Source organism: Gossypium arboreum, chromosome 5 (assembly GCF_025698485.1).
Source record: "Gossypium arboreum isolate Shixiya-1 chromosome 5, ASM2569848v2, whole genome shotgun sequence".
NCBI lineage: Eukaryota > Viridiplantae > Streptophyta > Magnoliopsida > Malvales > Malvaceae > Gossypium > Gossypium arboreum.
This window is the reverse complement of record NC_069074.1, coordinates 15,587,205-15,614,815: the sequence shown is the minus strand read 5'-3', so window position 1 is coordinate 15,614,815 and position 27,611 is coordinate 15,587,205. Positions and strand designations below refer to the sequence as shown.

The 27,611-nt window shown below is 32.4% G+C and overlaps 1 protein-coding gene and 2 long non-coding RNA genes across 4 annotated transcripts; 1 reads left to right on the top strand and 2 right to left on the bottom strand.

Annotated features, from left to right (window-relative positions):
- Positions 1 to 503: 503 nt before the first annotated feature.
- Positions 504 to 5,650, bottom strand: LOC128293164 (uncharacterized). Its single transcript, XR_008283260.1, has 4 exons — positions 5,538 to 5,650; positions 3,523 to 3,591; positions 1,529 to 1,614; positions 504 to 764 (listed from the first exon to the last, which is right to left on the bottom strand). It is a non-coding gene; the product is annotated as an uncharacterized LOC128293164 (long non-coding RNA).
- Positions 5,651 to 9,271: 3,621 nt separating this feature from the next.
- On the top strand, positions 9,272 to 12,246 carry LOC108452157 (cytokinin riboside 5'-monophosphate phosphoribohydrolase LOG5-like). 2 transcript variants are annotated; one of them, XM_017749915.2, is made up of 7 exons: positions 9,272 to 10,357; positions 10,457 to 10,554; positions 10,666 to 10,696; positions 10,791 to 10,890; positions 11,014 to 11,084; positions 11,196 to 11,339; positions 11,514 to 12,246. In XM_017749915.2, exons 1-7 carry the CDS (start codon positions 10,244 to 10,246, stop codon positions 11,610 to 11,612), a joined length of 657 nt encoding a protein of 218 aa, XP_017605404.1. In that variant the 5' UTR covers positions 9,272 to 10,243; the 3' UTR covers positions 11,613 to 12,246. The 2 variants fall into 2 exon arrangements, with proteins under 2 accessions (XP_017605404.1, XP_017605403.1); XM_017749914.2 differs by having other exon boundaries at positions 9,275 to 10,363.
- A 5,076-nt stretch (positions 12,247 to 17,322) lies between these two features.
- On the bottom strand, positions 17,323 to 18,531 carry LOC128292800 (uncharacterized). The gene is made up of 2 exons (XR_008282726.1): positions 18,462 to 18,531; positions 17,323 to 17,640 (listed from the first exon to the last, which is right to left on the bottom strand). It is a non-coding gene; the product is annotated as an uncharacterized LOC128292800 (long non-coding RNA).
- Between the last annotated feature and the right edge of the window lie 9,080 nt (positions 18,532 to 27,611).

The window sequence follows — 27,611 nt, the reverse complement described above, 5'->3', positions numbered from 1 at the left end:
GTACAGTTTATTAGTTAAAGTCTCCCCTGTTTCAGGGTTCGACTACTCTGACCTTCATGCATTACGACTTAGATATCTCCCTGTACAGGGCTTAAATACTTATGCCGTTTGTTTCTAAAGAAACTAGACTCGAAAAGGAATCTGTACATATAGGGCATGACTTCTAATTATCTCTGGTTGATTATTAGTGAATTTCCAAAGTCGGAACAGGGGATCCAGAAATCGCTCTGGCCCTGTTTCACGAAAACTTAAACATCTCATAAAATACGGCTCATATGATCGTTTCGTTACTTTCCTATGAAAATAGATTCATCAAGGTTCGATTACATAATTTATTCACTATTTAATTTCATTCCTACTATTTTTAGTGATTTTTCAAATCCACACCACTGCTGCTGTCAGCATCTATTTTTAAGGTAAACTTTACCTATTTCATGGTTTTCCATGAATCAACTAGAATTTGTCATACATAGCACCAAAATGATCATGATTAACCATTCCAATGGCTAATCGTTACCAAAAATTTCCATACCTCTCAATGAACAACATACAAAACGATTATAATGCTATGCTCAAAGTATATATAAGCCATTTTCGCATGGCTATCCAAATATATACATTACCAAAAAGTACATGACTAACAACAAAGGGCAGTCCTATACATGCCATTTTCAAAGTTCAACTAAAAGAGTACCAAAAGGGCTTTGATAGTGTGGACGACTTCGACTTTGACACTCCCGAGTCCGATAGCTGATGAACAAAATCTATAAAACAGAAAAATCAAAGCAACGGAATAAGCATTTAATGCTTAGTAAGTTTGAGTAATGAAATTATGCACATCTGAAGTATAGCATTCATATGACTAAACGAATAATTTCATATACACATATGCTCAAAATCATACTTACTTCACATTTCCAACCCTTATATTCATATATATGGGATCAACTTAACTAAAGGCCGGAAGCTTGTTAATCGATTGAGCGAATACTATTTAAAGGGAATCATCTATTCCAATGCATATACGAAACATACCTCATCGTTTGGATTTTACGAGCGTATTAATTGAAATTATTACAGCGAGATCGCTCATTCTCAAACCAAGTACCTTCGGGATTTAGCCGGATATCGCAACTCGCACAAATGCCTTCGGGACTTAACCCGGATATAGTAACTCGCACACATGCCTTCGGGTCTTAGCCCAGAAATAGTCACTAGCACAAATGCCTTCGGGACTTAGCCCGGGTATAGCAACTACTCGCACAAATGCCTTCGGACTTAGCCGGATATAGTAACTTGCACAAATGCCTTCGGACTTAGCCGGATATCATCCGAATAATTATGTACATATGTCCACAAATCATAACACATTTTTATTTCGTTTTCATTACTAGAACTCGAGACACAAGGCACTTATCTACCATTACCATTTTCGCTCAAGAGCCACATACAAAGAGCATGGTTTTGATTCGCTATATAACATGATCTAAACGAATCATGATCTAAGTTCCATTACTCGAAAACTTACCTCGGATATTTTTGAACAGTTGCGGGTAGGCTATTCGATCGCTTTCTCCTTTCCCTTGTCTGGTCTAGTTCCTCTTTGCTCTTGGGCTTAATTTAAACAAATGAATTTGTTTAATCATTTCGAATATTAAAAGCTTCTTTAAAGCATTTAACCCTTATACTCAATAATGAAACCAAACCATATACATAATTATTTTATCACATCACCTTAAGCACACATATTAACTATCATACATCCATTTCGCAGGCCAAGTTACAAATAAAAAAAATTGCATACACACCAAAAATTTAATTACCCATTTCGACCTTAGAGGGTAACTTCAATGCAAATTGTATATACAATTTGCCATACACGTACCACATTTTTAACAAGCCGAAATTACTCCTACATGTTATCCATTATAATTATTTCATAGATATAAAACATAGCTGAAATATCTTTAGCCTAAATACGTATAATAATACCCAAATCCTCAGCTATTTTAACGAACACGACACAAAAGATTAACTAAAACTCCATTCAATTTTAAGGTATTAACCCTACTAAACTCTTATCATGACCATACCTAATCGAATTCAAGTAGAGGATTAATTACAGCCATGTACACCAATATATAATTATAACATGTTTTAATATCTTATATATCTCATTCGGCCCTAACCACACAACTTAACTTTTATATACAAATTCTATCTCATGATCAATTGTAGCAATTTACACATAGGTTACATATTTGTCAAACCATGACCGATTATGTATATAAATTAAATATTTCACATAACGCATAACTCAATGACCAAAATTTATATAACCCTAAATGTCTAAATATGAATATCCCTCAATTCTCTTATAACTTAACCCTTTTTCTCCTTTTATCCTAATATCCATTAGCATTTAGTTCATCAAACCAACATTTAATCCTATTTCCTTTAACACAATTGTATTTGGCAATGACCACATCATTTAACCAACTAAAATAATAAACCACAACATTTAAATTCATCTTATTCTTCTCCCATTTGACCGAATGAATATTTATCAAATGCAACTCAACTAACAACAACATTTTTCTTTCTAAAATGTATATACACTCATACGGCCACTTTCAATTTGTACTTTTCAACCATGAATTCTACTCATTCAAACATCATTTAAGCTACTTAACAAGTAATTAACATCCCAAAAAAAAAAACTTATCAAAATGACACCAATTTAGCACTTGCCGAATGGATATTTATCTATTGACTCATGAAATTAAACCATGGGTTAAATAAGCTATGTACTTATCAATTTAATCTCATAGTCAATTAAAAAGAAAAATCACAATGCATACCTTAAACTAGGATAGCCATGGCGAATACCTTGGTTTTTCCTCTTCAAAATTCCTTTCCCCATTTCGCAATCAAGAAGAAAGATGAGCATGTATACTTTTTTTTATTGTTTTACTAATCACTTTATTTTAAAATAAAAATAAAGCCATCCCTTGTTATAATTCTAAAACAAAACATATATCTTACATCAAACATCATTTATGGCCGGCCACTAAGGAAAATTTGGTGCATTTGACATGCAAATCCCTCATATCATCACTTCATGCATTATTTAGTACTTTAAAATTTACCTATCACCCTTTCAATTTTTATCACATGAGTCCTATCTTAAAAATTTCACATACAAATAACCAAATCAAAGCATGAAACTTTCACACATGATTTACACATATAATAAACACATAATTTAATAGTTAATTATTTTTATGACTCAGTTTTGTGGTCCTGAAACCACTTTCCGACTAGGGTCAATTTAGGGCTGTCACAACATACATGCATAAGAATAATCATATGGGCCCATAGCGTCATTAGCCGACATAGGCCAATTTACATGACTAATACTACCTTAATAACAAGCCAATGCCTTTGGCTAAATCATAATATTACATACTCACATTAAAACCCTACACATGCCATAGACTCGAATCACTTGAGTTTACTTACTCCGATAACGTTAACTCGATAGGGTGATAATATCTCTGACGGCCTCCAACCCGAGCTAACCTGGAAACTCTAGAAAACATGGGAAAGAAGGGGGTAAGCTTTCGCTTAGTAAGTTCATATGAAAACAATAAGCAACTCATTAACTTGTTTTATCAATGTTTACAACATATTCTCAAGTTCACTACAAGTTGTCTTCCTGAGCAACAGTCACTAAATTATTTATATCTGGAGCTAAGAAACTCCAAATTAAGTTCCGTTAATTTTACCTGAAACTAGACTCATTTATCTTTCTTTCATAAAATTTCCAGAATTTTTGACTTAGCCAATCAGTACAGTTTATTCCTCAAGTTTGCTCCTGATTCACTGTCTGACAGTTTCAACCCTTCTGCACTAAAGTTTAATTATCTCATAGTACAGGATTCGAATAATGTTCTCGTCTATTTCTCTTGAAACTTGACTCATATGTCTACTAACTAATTTTTTTCTAGAAGTTTTGGTCAAGCCATTTAGTACATTTTATTAGTTAAAATTTCCCCTGTTTTAGGGTATGACTACTCTGACCCCTGTGCACTACGAATCGAATTTCTCCATGTACAGAATTCCAATGACCATGCCGTTTGTTTCCCTTAAAAATAGACTCAATAAGGAATCTATGAAGGTAAGGTATGACTCTTAATAATTTTTTTACAATTTACGGTGAATTTATAAAATCAGAACAGGGGATCTCAAATTCATTTAGACCCTGTTTCACAAGAATTTAAATATCACACAATATAGAATTCTTTTTCTTCCTCTATTTCTTTCATGTGAAAATAGACTCATTAAGCTTTAAGCCCATATTTTATTCTGCCTCTAACTCATTTTCCACTATTTTTAGTGTATTTTCAAAGTTACACTTCTGCAGTAACTCAAATCTGTCAAGGCTAAGTTACTCATTCATGGTCATTGTTCATAATATTAATACAACACCATTTTATCCATCATGGTAAGAACACATATTATGCATCATAGATCATCACATATCAAGGCATTCTCATAGGATTAGTATACATACTTGCACAACTCGTAATATAACTCGAGTGCATACTCACCAATGACTTACCTCATTGGGACTATCATCAACTCTTTCCTTGGATTGCCCGTTGAACACTTGGAATACTAATTGGATACTCGGAAAAGCCTTTGCACATAAGTGCCTCAATTGTAGCTAAAGCTACCTCATATCTCATGACATTTCAATGCTCATTCTCGAGCTAGTCATCTAGACTCATAATTCCTAGTGACATGTCACTCGTATCCTATTCTATTCCTAAGGTTCAAACGAGATTTTTTCTCGTCTATTAAGGCTTTGTCTTATCATATTTCTATTAATCACATACACATTAATATCTGTACAATTCATGTAATGATAACATTTAAATACATGTATAGCATGGTATTGTTTACATACGGAACTTACTTCGATACCACAAAGGTGAAAAGGACATACTCGTCCATAAATCGATTTCTTTACGTTCTAGGTCCAAGTCTCAATTTTCATCATCTATAACATCATATTTAGCCTACCAATCAGTCACAATATTCATATGGGTCTAAAAATCATATTTTTACAAATTTTCATTTTGACCCCTAAACTTTTGTATATTTGCACTTTTGCCCCAATGCTCGTAAATTAATTTTTATCAAATTTCTTTACTCCTTGAGTCTAGATGAACCATTTTCATAACTATAGCAACTCATAATTTCAACTATTTTACACATTTACAACTCATTTTACAACTTAGCAATTTACCCCTTTTTAAGGTATTTTCATGCAATTTCTTTCACAAAAGTTGTTTATTAGACAACTAGGACTCATAATCTTCCATAAAAACACAGAAAACAACACATTTACTCTCATGGTAAACCCCTAGACTCTTCATCATTTTGCAAAATAATCCCCTCTTATGAAAGCTTATGCTTTAGGGGTTCCAAAAATACAAAAATCATCAAGTAGAGACACTAAAATCACTTACAAGCAAGGGAAATATGTTGCTGAAATTTTCCAGCTTCAAAACCCTTTCTTTGCTGCATATTTCGGTGAAGGGGAAGAGAAAAATGATAGCTTTTTCTTTTTTTATTTATTTATTAATAATAAAACTATTTTGTCTAATTTTGACTTTTCAACTATTTTGTCTCCCATGGCCGGCCATCACACTTTCAATGGCCTAATTTCACTTTAAAGACCCAATTTAAGATACAAGGCAATTTAACACCTTTAGGTATTAAAACACAACTTTTACTTTTTACGTGATTTAGTCCTTTTTCGAAATTGGACTAGAAATCGCTAAAATTAATATACCAAAATTAACATGCACTTATAAAATCATATTATAACACATAAAATAATACTAAAATAATTTTCTCTGGCCTCGAAATAGTGGTCCCGAAACCACTGTTCCGACTAGGCCCAAAATCGGGTTGTTACAGGCGAGTGGTTCAAAACCATGTATTTGATTCTTTTCTTTCACGTACTATGGAGATTAATAGATGTATTTGATTATTTTCTTTCACGTACTATGGAGATTAATAGATTAAATAGGGCTTATTCGATCCACTTAAATTGATGTGATTCGTAGAATATGTGGAGAAGCCTGACTACTTTAAGCCTTGGTAGATCAGGGAAATACTTGACGTGCTTTGTTTTCTTGTGGCATTTTTTGTTCTTTTGTTACTTTTTTATTTTGAGTTGCTTTCACTTTAATTTTCGGTGTCTTAAAGAATTTTTATAAAAATTCTTATTTGTCGAGAATTAGGTTGATATTGGCAGATTTGAAGAAAAGAAATCACCTCAAACCGTATGAATTGTGAGACAAAAGTTCTAACCCCGTGACAGTTGGTAATAGATTTAAAAATTAAAACCTTGGCTTTTATTGACCCTTTTATTTTCTTTGCCCAAAATTTTTCTCTTTCTACAATCTTTTCTCAAGAAAAAGACAGTCATATCCTTCAACATCCTTGAGAACATAGAGACAGAAAAATTAATCAACATAATTATAATTAATCATGAATTAACTAATTAAACAATAAACCAAATATTAAATATTAAATAAAAAAATTCTTAAAATTTTACATCTTACTATCTATTATCGTGAAGAATAAATTTGATATTCAATCCTCGATTGAATAAATCTAATCAAATACGGATGAAAGCTTTTTATAAATTTCGTGGCACATATGTCTTTTAACACACGTTCAACTCTTGCTGTGAATAATTTTAAACTTCTTTTCTTCTCTCCTGCAGTTATCACTTGTATAAATTTCTTAACCAAATATGTATAAACTCTTTGTTTAGCTGAACAGATGAGGTAGAGAGTTGAAATCTAAGGATTTGGCTTTGATTCCTTTCAGTCACACAGGATTTAATGGTGTGTTTTTATTTTTATTTTCATAATTTTATTTGAGTTACGAAAAATTATTTTGAAAAAATTAGAAGAGAATCATATTAATAACATGTTATAAAATAATGATAAAAAGAGTAAATAATAAAATGATTAGGAGAGCAAATAAGAATATATGAATTTTATCAATCAATGAAATATTTACAATGTTTTCTATATTTATGCACATAAAAATATAATTAATATAAAATTTTATTTCTAATAAATATTACAATCTTAATATATATAAATGCATTTTAATTTTGATTAATATCTATTTAATGATGAAAATATAAGAAATATAATTAATATAAAACTCTATTTTTAATAAATATTAAAATCTTAATGTATATAAATGTTTTTTAATTTTGATAAATATCTACTTAATGATGAAAATATTTTATTAAAAGTCTCAATTATGAGGATAGAGCGTTGTATGTGGCAACACCAGAACGTTGCCTGCACTGCCGCAATATATCAAACCCAGACTTGCATTTAGTTATCTTTCTTTGCCCATGACTTGTCATTCACTCACTTATTATAAACCATTATTTCATTACCGACCAAAAAGCTTAATTTAAACAACTTTTCTCCAAGAGTCAGTCTGAAAGGCCCCTGCAAAAGGTTCCCCCTTTACTCACTACTTTGTTTGCTTGTAATGGGACATGGCATCCCATAAATGAAAACCCTGGAAAAGTTGTACACGTAATACCAAAAATTAAGTTTTCAGAAATTCTGAAGAAAAATCAAGAAAAGTAGATGTGCACGAAAGAGGCATATATACTGGATCATACGCAGTTTTCTGCTATATGGATGGATATAAAACGACGGAGTATTTCATATATATCACATAATTAAGTCAAAGTGATGTTGTCATTATATTTAGACAAATATCAGTGGTTGCTAAAAACCAAAAAACCTCTTGTTATTGCTTTGCAACGACAAGACGTGATGAATGAAAATACTAATTATCTAAAATTATTGTACAATTTGGTGGAGTTAATGAATTAATATTTATTCCCTTGAATCCGATAGTGTTGGTTGTTAGGGTGGAGCCCCTTGCTGCTCAAGTTTGAAGTAGAGGAGGCTTCCCTACTATTGACGGATTGGCTCAGAAAGTTTGAAAATTATGTTCAGGATAAGACTTGTCATCTCTTATTAATTCCTTGAACTATAAATTCAACTTAGCAAACCCTTTTTTTCTCTTTGCAGAAAATGACAAGTACATGCATGCAGATGCAATTCCTTTTTCCAATGCTTTCCTTGTACAATATCAACACTGCTTCAACACTACCGAATCTTATCATGTTTCTCCCAGGCTGAATACTTAATTTGATTCATCAATTCTTTTCATGCTTTTTCAAACTCATTTATTACCTTCCAAAATTTTCAGAGTTGATCCGATCTAAGTAACGAAGGAGGAAATTAGAATTAATAAATATTTTTTTTTGAAAAAAAAAAAGAAGCCAAAGAGTATCATAACTTGTAATTGTAGTGATTATATGTTGCTAAATCTATTATTGTTACATGGTACATATTCTATTTCATTATTTCTTTCTCTTCACTATAAATAAATAATTTTGAAAATCATTATTATCATCGTAGACAGTAGATGCATCCATTCCCATCACACTTCATTCCACCCGGCTCTATTTTAATTAATTTATTATTATTATTTTTTAATTCAAGTAAATATTTAATAAAAAATTTAAACAAGAAATATATAAATTTTCTATAACATATTATTTTATTTTATTTTATTTTTAATAATTGTATATATATGAAATAATAAAATAATAATCTTCTATACATACCTACTTCATTCCCAAAAGGAAAAAAAAAAATTCACGAATTCTGAATTGAAGCGTGCTGGAATTTTACCTTTAACCTAAGTTTGTCGGTTGTAAAGTTGGGAAAGGATAACCAAGAAAATCTTATCTTTGACACTTGTGGCAATCATAGTCGATCGTAGTACGGAACTAGTTGACGCTCAAAAGTTGAAAGATGGGCCTCACGAGCATTAAAAATAGGCTTAGGTCAAATTTGAAAGATATAAACAAACGGGCCTCCTCCAATGTGCCAGCTACTCCCCTCATAGCGACCTGCCCTCCTATCTTTTTCGTGGACCCTTTGAGCCTAATTGTCCAATGCATGTTCTTCTCTCCAAGAAAATCTAGGCCTTAATTTTGCTTCTTTTTTCTTTCTAAGGTTGTTTTAGGTAGGTTTTCTTGCCTAGATTTTGTATGAAGTTATTCTAATTTGGGATAGATCTCAAAGTTTATTCTTACATTCCTAGTCGAAATTAAGGATGAAGAAAAGAAAAGGAACCAAATCTATAGGTCCCTACGCTATGACTTCATTATTATAGGCCGAAGAAGGAAAGACATAGGTATAGTTAAATTTGCGGGCTATAGTTTTGTGCATATGCATGCAGGCGTAGGGCTTCATTATGCAGCTAAGACGAAGACAAAAATAATACTAGGGGATGTCGATTTGTTGCTTAATAATGGCCATTGCCCACACAAGTGATCCAATCATTGGTTTTAATGACACGCTGTGCTGGGAACAGGGGAACTCTTACCAATGAAATTTAAATTGCAGTGTAATATCGCCATTTGCCAATGACGGGTAGCCTCAAGAATATACACAAGGACAATCAACTAAGTTTCCAAGGTTTCATTCAAAAATATGTATGGAAGTGTATTTTTAGGGGAATCATGGAATAAATACTGTAATATAACTTGTCATACACATGAACAAATTTCAAATTGCAGTTAGACTGTCTTTCAATTACTTTGGTTATTGAATAGGTTTACGCTTAAATTTGATTTTTTTTCCCTTAAGTACGTATTTGGCATCATTCCAAATGCTCCAATTAATTAACTCGTCTTGCATGGAAAGAAAAAATGGCATCATGGTTTTGCAAATTTCTAGATTATATCCTCAGGAAACGGAGAGGAAAATGTCGTGCAACGTGGAATAAAATCAATGGACGAGAGTTTAAGAGCGGGGGAAGAATAATACTACTAAGGAAAACCCTGTCGGCGAATTTGGTAAAGCAAAAAATTTCGGGGTTTTGAGGCACCACATGATTCCACGTGTAACGAAATTATCAGCACTGCAATAGAAATAGGGGGGATCCTATATATAGTGTATTCCCACATTCCTCTTTGGGTATTGTGGCTCCTTCTATTGCCCGAAGAATCTGCCTGTCGTTGCTTTAGGTTAAATCAATCAAATAGAAAGAGCAGTAAAAAGAAAATAAACACACTCACCGAAAAGCAGAGAACAAAAAGAGAGATATGGATGAGAATAAAGCATTGAATTCCAGCAGGTTCAAAAGGGTTTGCGTCTTTTGCGGAAGCAGCTCCGGCAAGCGAAACTGCTACCGTGATGCTGCCCTAGAACTGGGAAAAGTACTGGTATTCTACTCCACTCTTCCCTCATATGCCTTCTTCGCTAACAACTTTTGACTAAGCTCTCAATATCCTCGTGGTTTTGATTTCATGTTCAAGGTGTCCCGGAAGTTGGATCTTGTTTATGGCGGAGGAAGCGTCGGGTTGATGGGTTTGGTCTCTCAGGAGGTCCACCGTGGTGGAGGACATGTTTTAGGGTACCAATACATACATATAATATATATATGTACCTGGTTGGGATTTGATTTTCTTCATCATTTACTTTCTACATATACGCTGTTTGTTGATTCTCTTTTTTTTTATCGCAGTATTATCCCCAAAACTCTGATGAACAAAGAGGTCTGTACAATCTGTGATACACCCCATTTGTTTTTTCGTCTTTCTTAGTGTAAAGTCCGTTTTCAAACCATGCTATTTGTTTTTGGTTAAGCAGATAACAGGGGAAACAGTAGGAGAGGTCAAAGCCGTTGCGGATATGCACCAAAGGAAAGCTGAGATGGCCCGCCATTCTGACTGTTTTATCGCCTTACCAGGTCTCTTTCAACTTTCAATTCTCTCTCTCTCATTAACCATTAATTATGCTAGTCATTATTCATGAAGTATGCCATTGTGAGTAATTTAATTACTGTTTATTTCATATTAAATTAATCAATCAGGTGGATATGGAACTCTTGAAGAGTTACTAGAAGTCATAACATGGGCTCAGCTGGGAATCCACGACAAGCCTGTAAAGCCATTTTAAGTCTCATCATCATCATGAATCAACCTAATGGTTGAAACTGGAAACTATTACCAATGTTAAAAAAAAATCTGGTTTTGTTTCATGTGGTGACAACAGGTTGGCTTGATTAACGTGGATGGCTACTATAATTATCTGCTCAGCTTCTTAGACAAAGCCGTGGATGATGGCTTCATTAAACCCACCCAACGTAGTATCATTGTCTCTGCTCCAACTGCAAGAGAACTTGTTCAAAAACTTGAGGTGGGTCTATTTTCAACGTTTCATATATCGTATATATATCACAAGTCAATTATTCAATTATTGGGTCCATTTTACTAGAAAGTGATAAATACTTTTTATTTATTTATTTAAGTATTGTGTGTATATATCTGTTCCTAAAAGTTAGGATAGTGTTTTGTTTGAATATATATATAGGAGTACGTGCCAATGCATGATGGAGTTGTTTCTAAGGCAAGGTGGGAGGCTGAACAATTGGAGCTCAACTCATCTTTGCAAACTGAAATTGCTCGTTAATTAAAGGACGACAAAGGTCTCTCTTTCATTTTTTTTTTAATTATTATTTACGATTTAGTGGATCTGCAAATGTAAGTAAGCATTTAGGTAGGGTTTATATCCTTTCAAATTTTGCTTCTACTGTATTACTCTCAGGGATAGAAAGGAGAAAAATCCATGGGATGAATAATAAATTAATCAAAATTCCTTGCACTGGTCCATGGCTATTGGTAATTTTCATTCATTGCCATATGCTGCTTCCTTTGTAAAAGTTGCCAGGAAATGAACACCAAGGAAAAACCAAAAAATAATTGAATTATTGAAAAACAGCTTTTTTATTCTCTTTTCCATGCCTGCTGCTTCTGTTCTACTGCTGTTGCAGATACCCCATCTCGTTTGGATGAAATGATTTCATCATGGAGCCTTTTTTTCTTAATTTATTTGTTTTATTGTGCACTGGTTCAAAAAATTAATGGACCCAGAAAGAAAATTTCAGCTCGTTGTAACAGTGAATAATAGAGCTAAGCAGTTGTAGATGTTCCAGTCTACCAGAAGACGGGAACTGTAGGGGGAAACAAATTAAAAGCAGCTTGGCAAAGCCACTGTTATATGCATTTATTTTTCCTTAAATTTTATATTATCTTACTTTCGTTCACTGTGATATTTCCTATCAAAGACAGATGGATATCTTTAATTTGATTGGAGACAGGCGGAATACTGACAGACAATGATGACTGGCCCCAAAATTATTATCTAACTAAATTAAGGCTTGGCGGCTTAACGAACCGCCAAACGGCAAGTTGAATAAACCCTATTGTGTTACGGCATCATGTGACTATATAACATAAAAATCTTTAAAATATATGAAACTGCATTATAATTTAATATTAATAAGATTTATTTAAATATTTTATAATACTAAGCGGGATGGTTTTAGTTGAAAATGCACAATGTTTTATCCTTAAGAAACACAAATTTATGTATCCTTGTATATTATTAGAAATGAAGGGTGGCGGCCACTTGCACAATCTTTCTTTTCTTTTTTCTCCTTAGAATTTCTATGGCTTTCAATCTAGTCTGTTATATTGAATTTTCTTTTGTTTTTCTCTTTACTTGGCAAACGGTGCCAAATATTAATTGGTAAAAGAAAAGAAAAGAAAATTTCTAAATCATGAAAAGTAAATAATTTATTATTATTTAAAATTTATAAGTAAAATTAAAATACATATAAGATATTCCATTAATCATGAAATACAGAATTAAAATAATAACTAGACATACAAATTAAGAATTTAAACAAAATATGGAATCAATATTACATAGAGTGCTTTCATTTATCTCATTTGGCAAGAAAGTAGCTAATAAGACATCTTTTGGATGGCTAGGTGGATTCGACACCTATAATTTATATATGATAAATCTTAATCTTAAAATTTCTATATTTATAATTCGTCAACATATATAATTTATTATTATATTTACATTGATAGTTGAAATTAGTTAACAATTTTTCATTTGGAGTAGGTATATGATTTCGTTTTAAATTTTAAAACGATGATAATTTATATTACTTTAAATCCAGTAGAAAGTTTTCTTATAATCAATTTACAGTTCAAATATAAATTTGGGGAAAAGAATTTTCAACTTCTTTGATATTTTGTTATGCTCTCTTTTTTTTTTATTAAATATAATGTCAGAAAAGTATAACAATAAAATTAAGCCTTAAAATATTGATAAAAATAAATAAAAACAATAAATTTGTCATCTTTGAAACAAGGGAGCTACCCTCTACCGCTACGGCTTCAGGCCACGCGGCATTTAAGATAGCGAGACCTGCAATAGAATTCATTGATTTTTGTTTCCATCTCATCTCACTCACCACCAGTCCCCTTCTTTTACGCGTGAACTTTTTTGCATGTCAGTTATTTGTTTGGATCAGTCTTTTTCAACCCTCTTCCTGCTTTCTTCTTGCATCAGCCCCCCAAAAAAAAAAATTGCCTTACATTTTTGGATTTTCCGTATGATTAATCAATTGATGTAATTTATCTTATATGTTGATTAACAAACAGTATTATGGCAATTTTAGCACATACAAAAGAAGAAGCACTTCCTACAAAAGCGCACGACAGAGATTCATTGTTCGCATAAAGGAATGTCTAGTGGGATGTGTTTGGGGGGATCCAGCTAATGATGGGGAATCCATGTTCAATAGGCTCAATGGATCCCCACCTGATAAGCCTGACTCATCATCATCAACCTTTAAATTTAATATACGGGGACCTCTCCACCCCATACTCCAGGTCAATAAATGTATGCACTAGGGAACTCCAGATTCAGTATGTCTTTTACATTGGGAAAAAAGTATAAATGGGATAAATGCCAAAGGAGTCGAGACAAAGGGAATGTTGCAAGAAAATACGTCTCCGTCAAACACCACACCATTTCTTGTCCTCCACACCACCCTTCTTCCCCCGGTCCCAATGAAAATAACCCAACTCATTTTTTTTTTGCCCTTTGAAAGTGATATTTGCATTGCATGGTTAGGCTGTGTGGGGGCTGCTTTCGGAGTTGAGACTGGGGAGAGTTGAGCAAAGTTTTTGGGATTCTTTAATGAGGCGGTGGTCCATATGGACCCAGACCCAGTCCAGCTGCAAGTAGTAGTAGCTGCTTGAGCCCCTACCTATGTAATTAATGCCGTTTCGCTATTTATCTACACTCCGTCGTTACTCAACCGGTCGTAACTCGTAAGCCATAACGTACTGAAATGAAGGGAAAAAAAAAGAAAGCCAAGGCTGGCGCCTGGTGTCCAATACCCACCCTTCAATTCTACGCCATAATTATGCATTGATGAAATGCTTCAAGCTTTCTCACAATCGTCTCTTTCCTTGTTACTTTTTCAAGTTTGAATAGGTAATATTGTTTAATCAAAGGTTTACTACATTATTTAGTATTTCGATTTGACTTTTTAATTTTTAAAGCCCTGCTTGATTATTTCTATGTTACTTATATTGATATTAATTTAATAAAAATTATAATTAATTAATAATATTAATAATTATTTTTCTTAAATATACCCTAAAACACGGATACAAAACCACAGTATTAATTCTTATTTGGTAACAAATTAAACACAACATTAAATATTTTTTCAATTAACATTAAATTTATTTTATTAACAAAATATAAAAATATAATTAAATTTTATTAAATCAGCCTTAAAATTCAAATTAAATATTAAAAATTAACATCACTATTAAAATGAATAAATTTTATAAAATATTAATACTATTTAAAAAAGAATATCATATTAAAAGGCCAAATTCGAATCTCCAACCAAAATTATAGATAAAGAGTTCATTAGTAATCTTTTAAATTTCAATTTAACTCTATTTTTATCAAATATTTCATTGAAGTCCAAAATATTTTAATTTTACAAGTACAGCTTGTTATTGAAAAAGTGGGACCAAATAATTAGTTTATTTTTGAATTAAATAAAATATGACATCATTATAACCGCACAATTACGTTTATTTAAATAAAAAAAATAAACTTGAAATGAAATCTATAAGTTCTAAAAGAAGTCAAAGAGATGAGGAACAATTATTCAAAGCAGAACTGCAGGATAAAAGTTAACCACTGGATTTCCCTCTATTAGGTGACGTGTCACTGTTAACAACTTTTTCAGTATTTGACCAATGTGTCATGGCCCATGGATGCGAATGTCAATTAAATTAAAACAAAAGCCATAATAATTTATTTGAGTCCACTTTTTTTTTATTAATATTTTAGCTTTTACTATTATTTTTTATATTTTATATTTTTAAATTTATATTTTTTTGTTAAATCACCTAAAATGAATGAAAAATTAAAATTTTTACTTTCTTGATATTGCATATGCTAGATTAACATGAGATGATACATTAATATTTAATTAATTTTTAATATTTTTAAATTTTTAAAAATTAATTAATATGTATATATCACATCAAGAGAGTTAACAAATGTTAATTTTTTTACCTATTTTAAGAGTGATTTGATCAGATGTGTAAATTCAAAGGTTAAAAAGACGAAATATTAAATGAATGATTAAAATGATATTTTTTATAAAATTAAAGGAAAAATGAAATCATTATGTAAAAAAAAAAAAAAGGTCAACTATTGGGCATGCTCCCTTCTTTCCTAGGAAATTTGGGGTTGGTCTCAAATCACAATCTCGTTACCGACTTTCAACAAGCTTTATCTGGAGCGTCCAATAGGGGCCCAATGTTACTTCATTAGGATTTCCACCAACCCACATGATAATAACGACTACTGCAATTTAAGAGGTTAAGACTTTAAGAGTCACAGCATAACCCAAGATGCCATTCAAAACTAGACTTAATAAAAAATCACGTTTTTAGTTATCTGGCTCAATGAAACGTGAGTAGCCAACTCTAGTTTCTGCCCAATAGCTAAATATGATATTGTACTTAACTTTTTTGTATGGTCGTTTTGACTTATGATAACTGAGAAGGAAAAAAGTTTGAAAGGGGGGTATTTTACAGTTTGATCAGTACATGACAAGCTCGTTATTTAATGCAAATGTTATTAGATCTTTTTTAGGTTAATGAGAGAATATGTTAGATCAATTATTATAGTTTATATTGTCTGTTGAAACTAAATTTGAGGAATGACTGCAGGTCACACAATGTCTACAATTTTGGACAAGTGGTTTAGGTAATATGGTGATTGTTGATAGGTAGACATATTTTGATGGAGTTCACATATAGAGAGGTTTGATGAAGTTATTTATAGTTTTTTGGTGAGTCCCTCATTGTATATCTATCTATTTAGTAGATATTTATTTTTTATGTCATAAATAAGGTTTAACATGTGTGCTTGCAATTAATTGAAGGATGTGTTGTTATACTATAATTTTGTTTGATATGTTGGCTATAGTTTTTTTGGCAAAAAATAAATCCTTTTTAAGTGAAGGTATCGAGATCATCTTTTAATTGTGATAGAAGGATAAGTTTGGATCAATAAAACTCTCTTTGGATTAGTATTTTTCTTTAATATGTTGAAATTTTTAGTTTAATTTGCTTTTTATTTCACTATAGTCTTGTTAGGATTTGGGAACCGTCAGCCCAAGTGTAACACCCCCACGCCCGAGACCGTTGCCGGAGTCGAGCACGAGGCATTACTAAACTTATTTGAGCACTTAAACAAATTTGGACAAGTTATCCAACTGCGTCACAGTTACTTAAAAATTCATATCTCGAGTTCCGAAACTCGAAATCCAATTCCGTAAATTTTTCCTTAAACTAGACTCATATATCTATCTACTAATTTTTTTCTAGAATTTTTGGTCTGGCCAATTAGTACAGTTTATTAGTTAAAGCCTCCCCTGTTTCAGGGTTCGACTGCTCTGACCTCTGTGTATTACAAATCATATATCTCCCTGTACAGAGTTTCAATAACTATGCCGTTTGTTTCTCTTGAAACTAGACTCAATAAGGATTCTAATAATATAAAATAAACCACCTAATTATTTTGGTACAATTTATGGTGAATTTCTAAATTCAGAACAGGGGATCCAGAAATCACTCTGGTCCTGTTTCACAAAAATTCAAATATCTCATAAAATATAATTCATATACCTATTTTGTTCAATCCATATGAAAATAGATTCATTAAGATTAAATTTCATAACTTACTCATCATTTAATTCCATTTCTACCATTTTTAGTGATTTTTCAAATTTACATCACTGCTGCTGTCAGATTCTGTTTTATGGCAGATTTCACTTTATTAAGGATTTTCATGGACTAAATAGCATTTTAAACATACATAACATCAAATATGACTTTGATTGGCCATTCTAATGGCTAATCATTTACAAACCCTTTTCTTTCCAAACCATAGCCATATCATAAGATCATTTATACAAAGTGAGTATTTTGCCATACATGCCACATTCAAAACACACAAGCCATTTTACCAATTTAGGCCTTCGGATTGTGTGAACAAGTCTTCGACCTATACCAATTCTCAAGCCGGCTTGTTAAAACTACAATGAACGAAAAGGAGGGAGTAAGCATAAATGCTTAGTAAGTTCATATGCAAATAACAAGTAACATAACCATACAATTATACCAAACAACTTTAGCATGGTATCACCAAAACATATATCACATTTTTAAACATCATTCATCATCTTACCACCTTATCGTTGTTGAATCTATTTTCAACTCGAGGGTTAAGTACATACCTGTCCAAAGTGTCCATTTCACAACACTTACCAAAACGTCACTTGCATCTTAAGTATTCTTCCATTTCACTAGAAATTTTACCCGTTGAACACATCGGAATATAATTCGGATACATGGATAATTTGCACATAAGTGCCACATTTGTAGCCAAGCTACCCTGTAACCCGCCCATAAGTGAACTCGGACTCAACTCAACAAGCTCGAGCGTTCGCATCCATAAGTGAACTCGGACTCAACTCAACGAGTTCGGATGCCTAGTTACATCTCACGACTCGGACTCAACTCAACGAGTTCGGACATTCCACATCCATAAGTGAACTCGGACTCAACTCAACGAGTTCGGATGCTCAACCATTCTAGTAACATGTCACTTGTATCCTAATCTATTCCTAAGGTTCAAACGGGATTTTCCTCGAACACATCTCCTTGCCATCTTCCGTAATATATCGAAACCAATACTCGGTAGCACTTTATATTTAACAAATAATACACTTAATTTGCATTTTATTCGAAAATAACCACAAAGCATATATTTCATGATAAAAATCAGCATATCATATATTTAACATCAATAACATAAAAATAACAATTATGCTACCTTATTTACACATGAACTTACCTCGGTACAAAATTTTTAACAATCGAGCCTATTCCTCGTAAACTTTGTTTTTCCCCCGATCACGACTTGAATCTCGTTTCTCTTGATCTATAATACCAAATAAATCTTATTTAATACATACATTCATTAAAACAGTCCTTAATACGAACTTTGGAAAAATTACCATTTTGCCCCTAAACTTTTGCATAATTACACTTTTGCCCCTAGGCTCAGGAATTAAACTTCATCCCTTATTATTATGTTTTATGACATGCTGATCATTTTTCCCTTCTATGGCAATATCAAATTCTCACTCTAACATGTATTTATGACTACTAAATATTTTTTTTACCGATTAAGCATTTTTACTCGTTTTCACTCAAAACCGAGTAGCACAAGTTGTCTAACAAAATTTAAAACCTCATATTCTGTCATAAAACACCAAAATACACAAATTTCACCTATGGGTATTTTTCCAAATATGAACCATAGGTTGAATTATTGTTAACATAAGCTAAATCGAGCTAACGGATTTCAAAAACATAAAATTATTAAAAGCGGGCTTGAAATCACTTACTATGAAGTTTGAAAGTTGAAGAAACCCCAGCTATGGAGGAGAGCAAAATCGGCAGAACAATATGGAGAAGATGATCATTTTGGGTTATTTTTCCTATTTTATTTCATTTAATATCCAAATGACCAAAATGCCCTTACTACTAAACTTTCCAAAAATTCCTTCCATGTCCTAATTTTGTCCATGAACTTAAAATTGGTCAAATTACAATTTAATACCTCCTAATTAATATTTCAAAGCAATTTCATACTAAAAACTTCTAGAATGCAAGTTTTGCAGCTTATTCGATTTAGTCCCTAATCTCAACTTAAGCACTTTATGCATAGAATTTCATCACGAAATTTTCACACAATCATGCAATCATATCATAAACCTCAAAATAATTTTAAAATAATTATTTTTATCTTGGATTTGTGGTCACGAAACCAATATTCTGATTAGGCCTTAATTCAGGATATTACCCCAAGTGACTGATAGGATCTGGATTTCTGACCCGAAAGAAGAATGTTTGTAACAGACTAAATTTCAGTGATGTCGGAATAGTGATTTGAGATCACTAAATCTGAAAATTGAGTAGAAAATATTACTAATTTAATGAAAATAAGTTAGATGTGAAGTTAGGAAAATGATTGAAATAATGAGTAGTATTTTATAATAAATACTAAACAATTTGGAAGTGAAAACGAGGTATCGAGAGCTCGGAATATTAAATCAAGCCAAATATTTATGGAGTGTTAGTAAGTTATTATTAAGGTTTCGTCAAAAATTTTAAGGCTTCGGTAGTCAATTGGGAAAAAAGGACTAAATTGAATAAGTTGTAAAACTGTGGGAAATGATGAAATATCATAAGTAATAAATAAGAAGGATTTGAAAAAGAAATGCATGAGGCGGCATAGAAGAAGAAAAATCTGAAATTAGGAGTGAAGTAAGGGTAAATTGGTAATTTAGTTAAAATTTAATAGTTAAAAATTTGGCTAAATTAGAATATCTAGAGTTTTCTTCATTTTTCTTCATCCTCTCCAGAAAAAACACCATTGAAGGGTTCTTTTAAGCTGGTCTCTCATATTTTTATTACATGTAAGCTCAATTCTTGATTATTTCTAGTAATTTTTTGTGTTTTTGAGACTTTTACAACTAGGTCCACTTGTTTAATTCATTAGTTTTAGATTTCATGGATAATTTTGAAAGTTTCCATGAATAAGTGCTGAAAGTTTATGATGATTTATCATGGAATTGAGGTTTTAATTTTGTTATATGATGATTTTATGAAGAGCTTTTTATAGAAATCAATTTTTAGGATTTAATTGTGAAAGTTATTGGAATTAGGGTTTTGTGATGAAAATTTGAGTGTTAAGGGTTTGAAGTAGTTTATAATATCTTGATAAAGTGTTATTTGAGAGGAATTAGCTCAATCGATGAATAAATTAAGCAGGGACTAAATTGTAAAAATTGAAAAGTTTGGGGTAATAGTGTAATTTTAAAAATTAAAGGGCATGAATTGTGAAGTAGAATAGAATTGAAATAGATGCTAATGAAAGAATGATTTTGTAATTATAGATCAAGAAAGCGAATTGAATCGTGGAAAGGAGAAATTGTAAGAATAGTCCTTGAATACCCCGATAATTCTTCAAAAAAAGAAAGTTCAGAAGAAAACATCATTTAATCCCACTGAAATCAAATATAACAAGATCAATATATCTTCCCATACATATATATCAGATGAAGCATCAAGTAGAAGAAACAGAATCATAATATCATACGTATTTTCTCATCAATTCTTATAAGACGAAATGAAATAGAATACCCGATGAAATAGAGCAATATAATTTATAAACCAGTCAGACTACCAATGCTTTCATCCAACACCAGAATTAGAAGACATTCCCATATAACAAGAATTTCTTCAGAAGATCAATAGCCATAGAAATATTTCTGAGAACGGGTAAACACATAGAACATCTCAAAAGAGACTGCTAAATCTGTCTAGTCATAACTGTCACACTCAGATAGTTCACATTTCAATTATCATTTCCCCAACTAGTTTTGCCGTCACAAATTTCATATTAAACCATTCACTAAAGAAGGCCAATTCTGAATAAATTTCGATTTACACTTTTCTCGACCTTGCACCTGAGTAATTCGGTTTACCAAGGAGAATTCCTTTTCTAACTGGGACAGTGCATAACTCCAATAATCTTTACGTCAATCCGATACTTTACTGGCTCTGACTTTACTTATCAACTCATTTTCAATCTCTAACCATACTTATAATTATTCTATCACTGTACTCTTTGGGTTCTCAACCGGAAACTTATTCAATACAAATCTCATGAAATTCCATTATAAGTACCACTTCGGTAAGGGGGAGGGGTTGTAGGACCTCTGACTCGACTTTCTTATACATACACATATGACACAACTTCCATCATCATAGTAACATCATCAAAATCATGTCATTCATTCATGTTGGCTTACACCAATTTTCCTATTGTCCCATTTAGACAATATACTTATGCATACATTCTATGTTTTCTAGACAGCTTTACTTATCCATTCATTTAATTAAATTAATTCATGCTCATAACATTATATAAGGCCAAACAAACATAGATATTTGCATCACAATCACAACTTTCATTTCGTGCATCATCATGTACATATCATTACAATCATATAATTCAGGTCCAACAATTTAACATAGATAAGTTCATTTCATTATAATCCTTTATCTCATAAAAATTATATATCATTAACATTTATCAACATTCGACGTCCAAATCAAGACAAGGACATTTTCACTCGTATCATAATATTATGACCTTTATTCATACCTCTACTACTTTCTATTTATTTCGTTCATCTTATCAAGTAAGCCACATACACTACATCATATGAGCATTAAGCAAATATGAATATTTATCACAACATGAACTTTCATCTCACGTATTATCACATATGTATCATAAACTTTTATTCATACTTTTCTGAACCGAGACTTATCATAATCATAACTTTACTCAAATACCTTCACATAACATTGAACATGGTCGGCACATTTCGGTTGGAGAGTACCTGTCTAAATAAGACGGTACTCATACGCCGTCGGAAGACATCACACTATCACAAATCGGTGGCATGTATAGCTAAACTTTTACACATGCTCGGTTAGTCCGAGAACCGAATAAACCTGCTCTGATACCACTAAATGTAACGCCCCGTACCCGAGACCATTGCCGGAGTCGAACACGAGGTGTTAATAGACTTAATTCATTACTTAAACAGCTCATACAATTCATTTTAAAATTTCTAGACAAGCTGGCTAACTGCATCATAGTCGCTTTAAAAATCATATCTTGAGTTCCGAAACTCGAAATCCAATTCCGTAAATTTTTCCTGAAACTAGACTCATATATCTATCTAATAACTTTTTTTTAGAATTTTTGGTCAAGCCAATTAGTACAGTTTATTAGTTAAAGTCTCCCTTGTTTCAGGGTTCGACTATTCTGACCTCTGTGTATTACGAATCAGATATCTCCCTCTACAGAGCTTCAATGACTATTCCTTTTGTCTCTAATAAAACTAGACTCAATAAGGAATCTGTACATACAAAGCATGACTTCTAATTATCTTTGTAAAATTTATGGTGAATTTACAAAGTCAGAACAGGGGATCCAGAAATCGCTCTGGCCCTGTTTCACAAAAATTTAAACATCTCATAAAATATAACTCATATACCTGTTTTGTTCCATCCATATGAAAATAGACTCATAATTATTCAATTCCATATATTATTCATCATCTAATTGTATCTCTACTATTTTTAGTGATTTTTCAAACTCACGTCACTGGTGCTGTCTGAATCTATTTTATGGTAAATTTTACCTATTTCATGGTGTCCATGGATTAGCTAGCAATTTAGCATACATAACACCAAATATGATCATGATTAGCCATTCCAATGGCTAATCATTACCAAGCATTTCCATACCACTCAATAACCATATCATAAGACCATATATACAAAATGATTATAATGCTATACATGCCATACTCAAAATATACAAGCCATTATGCCAAGATGGTATACGGATAGTGTGAGCGAACCTCCGACCGTTCCCGATTTCCGAGCTGGCTTGTCAAAACTACAAGGAATGAAAAGGAGGGAGTAAGCATAAATGCTTAATAAGTTCACATGCAAATAGCAAGTAACATAACCATATAAGCAAACATAAAACATCATTTGCATAATCGTCACCAAGACATTCATATCACATTTTCATTTATCATCTTACCATATTGTTGTTATATCGATTTTTCAACCCGAGGGTTAAGTACATACCTGTTCAAAGTATCCATTTCACAACACTTACCAATACGTCCCTTTCATCTTGAGTATTCCTCCATTTCAGTAGAATTTTACCCGTTGAACACATCGGAATATAATTCGGATACATGGATAACTTGCACATAAGTGCCATATATGCAATCAAGCAATCATGTAACCCGCCCATAAGCGAACTCGGACTCAACTCAACGAGCTCGGGCGTTCGCATCCATAAGTGAACTCGGACTCAACTCAACAAGTTCGGATGCCTAGTTACATCTCACGAACTCGGACTCAACTCAACGAGTTCGGACATTCGCATCCATAAGTGAACTCGGACTCAACTCAACGAGTTCGGATGCCTAGTTACATCTCACGAACTCGGACTCAACTCAACGAGTTCGGACATTCGCATCCATAAGTGAACTCGGACTCAACTCAACGAGTTCGGATGCTCAACCATCCTAGTGACATGTCACTTGTATCCTAATCTATTCCTAAGGTTCAAACGGGCTTTTTTCCTCGATCTCACATTTTTTCCGTCTTCCACGGAATATCGGAACCGATACTCGGTGGTAGTTCATACTCATCAAGTAATTCACATAATTACATATTATTCAACAATAACCACAAAACATAACATTTCATGATAATAATAAGCATCATATCATATAAACAACATTAAATTCCTTAAAACAACAATTATGTTACTACATTTACACATGAACTTACCTCGTATGCGAAAGTAGCTACTTTTACCATTTCGTCCACAACTTGGTATTTTCCCTATTTTAGCCCGAATTTCAGTTTTCCTTGCTCTATCATTTAAAATATAGTCTAATTAGGACTCACATTATTCAAATTGACCCAAAATCATATTTTGGAAAAATTACAATTTTGCCCTAAACTTTTGCATATTTACACTTTTGCCCTAGGCTCGGAATTAAACTTTATTCCTTATTCTTATGTTTTATAACATGCTGATAATTTTTCCCTTCTATGGCAACATCAAATTCTCACTCTAACATGTACTTATGACTATTAGGTATTTTTATCGATTAAGCCCTTTTACTCGTTTTCACTTAAAACCGAGTAGCACAAGTTGTCTAACATAATTTAAAACCTCATATTATATTATAAAACACCAAAATACACAAATTTCACCTATGGGTATTTTTCCAAATATGAACCCTAGGTTGAATTATTGCTAGCATAAGCTTAATCGAGCTACCGGGACTCCAAAAAACGTAAAATCATTAAAAACGGGGCTAGAACGGACTTACAATCGAGCTTGGAAGCTTGAAAAACCCTAGCCATGGTTTCTCCTTGCTATATTCGGCCATGGGGTTGAAGATGAGCAAAATTGGCTTTAAATTTTGTATTTTAATTCATTTTACCCCTAAATGACCAAAATGCCCTTACTACTAAACTTTCCAAAAATTCCATCCATGTCCAATTTTTGTCCATAGACTTAGAAATTGGTAAAATTTCTATTTAGGACCTCCTAATTAATATTTCAAAACAATTTCATACTAGAAACTTCTAGAATGCAAGTTTTACAAATTATTCAATTTAGTCCCTAATTTCAATTTAAGCACTTTATGCATAAAATTTCTTCATGAAATTTTCACACAATCATGCAATCATATCATAGACCTCAAAATAATCATAAAATAATTATTTCTATCTTGGATTTTGTGGTCACGAAACTGCTATTCCGACTAGGCCCAAATCAGGATATTACAATGCCTATGAGCTTACTAAGCTTTTATAAGCTTACTTGTGTATGTTATTTGTTTTGTAGATTGACTTATATACAAACGGAGGATCGAATCTACATCAAGGATCACACTATCCAGATTCATTCCGGTAGATTTTGTTAAACAACTTTTTGATTTATATGGCATGTATAGGGGTTGATTTGTTGATGTAATTGCATGAATGATTAAGTATATAAGTAAGTTGAATGTAATGTTTGTGTTAGATAATGAAATATACATGTTTTGGCTTGAATTAGTGGATTGGTTGGACTTTATAAGTATATAATTGTGTTTTTATGTAGGAGGTTAGTGTGAGGGTGAGAAAAGTGGTTTTAAAGGGCCTATTTTCGTCTACATGGGTAGACACATGGGCATGTGTCTAGGCCATGTGTGACACACGATAAGCCTATGGACGTGTGATATGACCGTGTCCCCTGCATCCTTAAATATGAAGTTAGGATAGTACACGGGCCAAAGACACGACCGTATGTCTTGGTCGTGTGAAGGACATGGGTTTTAAGCATGGGCGTGTGTCAAAATTGTGTGAAAATGGCTTAAAATGGTGAAAAATCAGTTTACCACACGACCTAGCCACATGGGCGTGTGCCCAGGCTGTGTGCCCCTCTGATACTTAAGAAACGTAAGTCAGAATTCCACACGGGCTAGCCACACGGTCATGTGATCCCTACGGGCTAGCCACATGGCGATGTCCCAGGCCATACGGGCGTGTGCCCTTATCTTCAAGGAAAAATTTTCAAAGTTGCTAGTTAGTTCCGAACCACTTCTAAAGCATGTATTGGGCCCCGTAAGCCCATATTAGGGACTTTATGGTGAAATTTTAAAAGAATTGACTTTGGAATGATTTTTTTTATGACTCGGTTTTGTATAAATGATAATGTATAAGTCCGGTAATGCCTCGTAACCTTATTCCAGTGACGGATACGAGTTAGGGGCGTTACAATGTTCGTCTATAAGCATAGTTAGTTAAGTACCTTGCGGGAATATTTTGCAAAGATAGCTCGTACGAGAAGCCCGCAAGGGGAGCTCGTGTAAGCCTCACAAGAATGAGGTCACGAGAGGAGAGCTCGGGTAAGCCTTGTAGGGATAAGGTCGCGAGCTATGTCCGCGGAAGGTGTAACGCCCCTAACCCGAATTCGTCACCGGAATAGAGTTACGGAGCATTACCGGAGTTACCGATTCATTTATCAGATATTTCATTAATCCGATATCTTTTCTTTTCCACGTTCAAGTCTCGTATTCAAGTCATCTGGATCTTTATAAAGAAATTTGATCGTCGTTTTCATTTATTTCATGTTATAATACATTCAACTAATGCTCTAAACAAAATTATCATTTTACCCCTAAACTTTTAATTAATGACGATTTCATCCTTAGGTTAAAATAAAATAAAATTATTGCAATTTAATCCTTATTTTCACCGTTATTCTCTCACAAATTGATAACAACCTATGAATTCTATAAAATGTCAGAATTTTCCATAATTTTAACACTTTTTAATTTAATCCTTAAAACATGTTTTTCCCTGATCTTGAGCTAAATTAATAATTTCATTCAATTTTGTAATTTAAATAATAAAATAATCCATTTCATGCAAATTGGTCATTTCTAACATTTTTTTTACAAAATTGCCCATAAAATTTTACTTTTATTCAATTTAATCCATGAGCCTAAAACATACAAATTAGCCATGCTAGCTGAATATTCATACATATTTTCGTCCTCCTCCTCTCCATTCCACATCCTTAATTTATATAACATGCAAGAAGTAACATTATCAATAATTTCACTATTTACTTATGTATATTCAAAACTGTCCATTTGCGTCATAGTCACTAAATTATTTATACCTTAAGCTACAGAAATCGAAATTAAGATCCGCTAATTTTCCCTAAAACTAGACTTACTTATCTTATTACCACAAAATTTTCAGAATATTTGGTTTAGCCAATAAGTACAGTTTATTCTTTAAAGTTGCTCCTGTTCTGCTGTCTGACAGTTCTGACCCTTCTTCACTTAGAATTAATTATCTCATCGTACAAGATTCGGATGATGTTCCCGCTTATTTATATTGAAAATAGACTATTTAAAGATTTTAAACATATAAATTTAATCCCTTAATTATTTTTCTACAATTTTTGATGATTTTCCAAAGTCAGAACAGGGGAACCCGAAATCATTCTGACATTGTCTCACAAAACTTATTATATCTCATGATTTACAATTCCATTACTTACATCGTTTCTTCTATAAGAAACTAGACTCAATAAGATTTAATTTCATATTTTATTCATTCTCTAATTAGATTTCTACAATTTTTTGAGATTTTTCAAAGTTAGACTATTGCTGCTGTCCAAAACTGTTTTAGTGCAAAATGTTGATTTTCATTTTGCCCCAAATTTCACAGTTCATGCAATTCAGTCCTTACTTAATTAACCCCTAAATTAAACTAATTTTCTCAATTAATACTTTTCCTAGACATTATAAGTTATTTC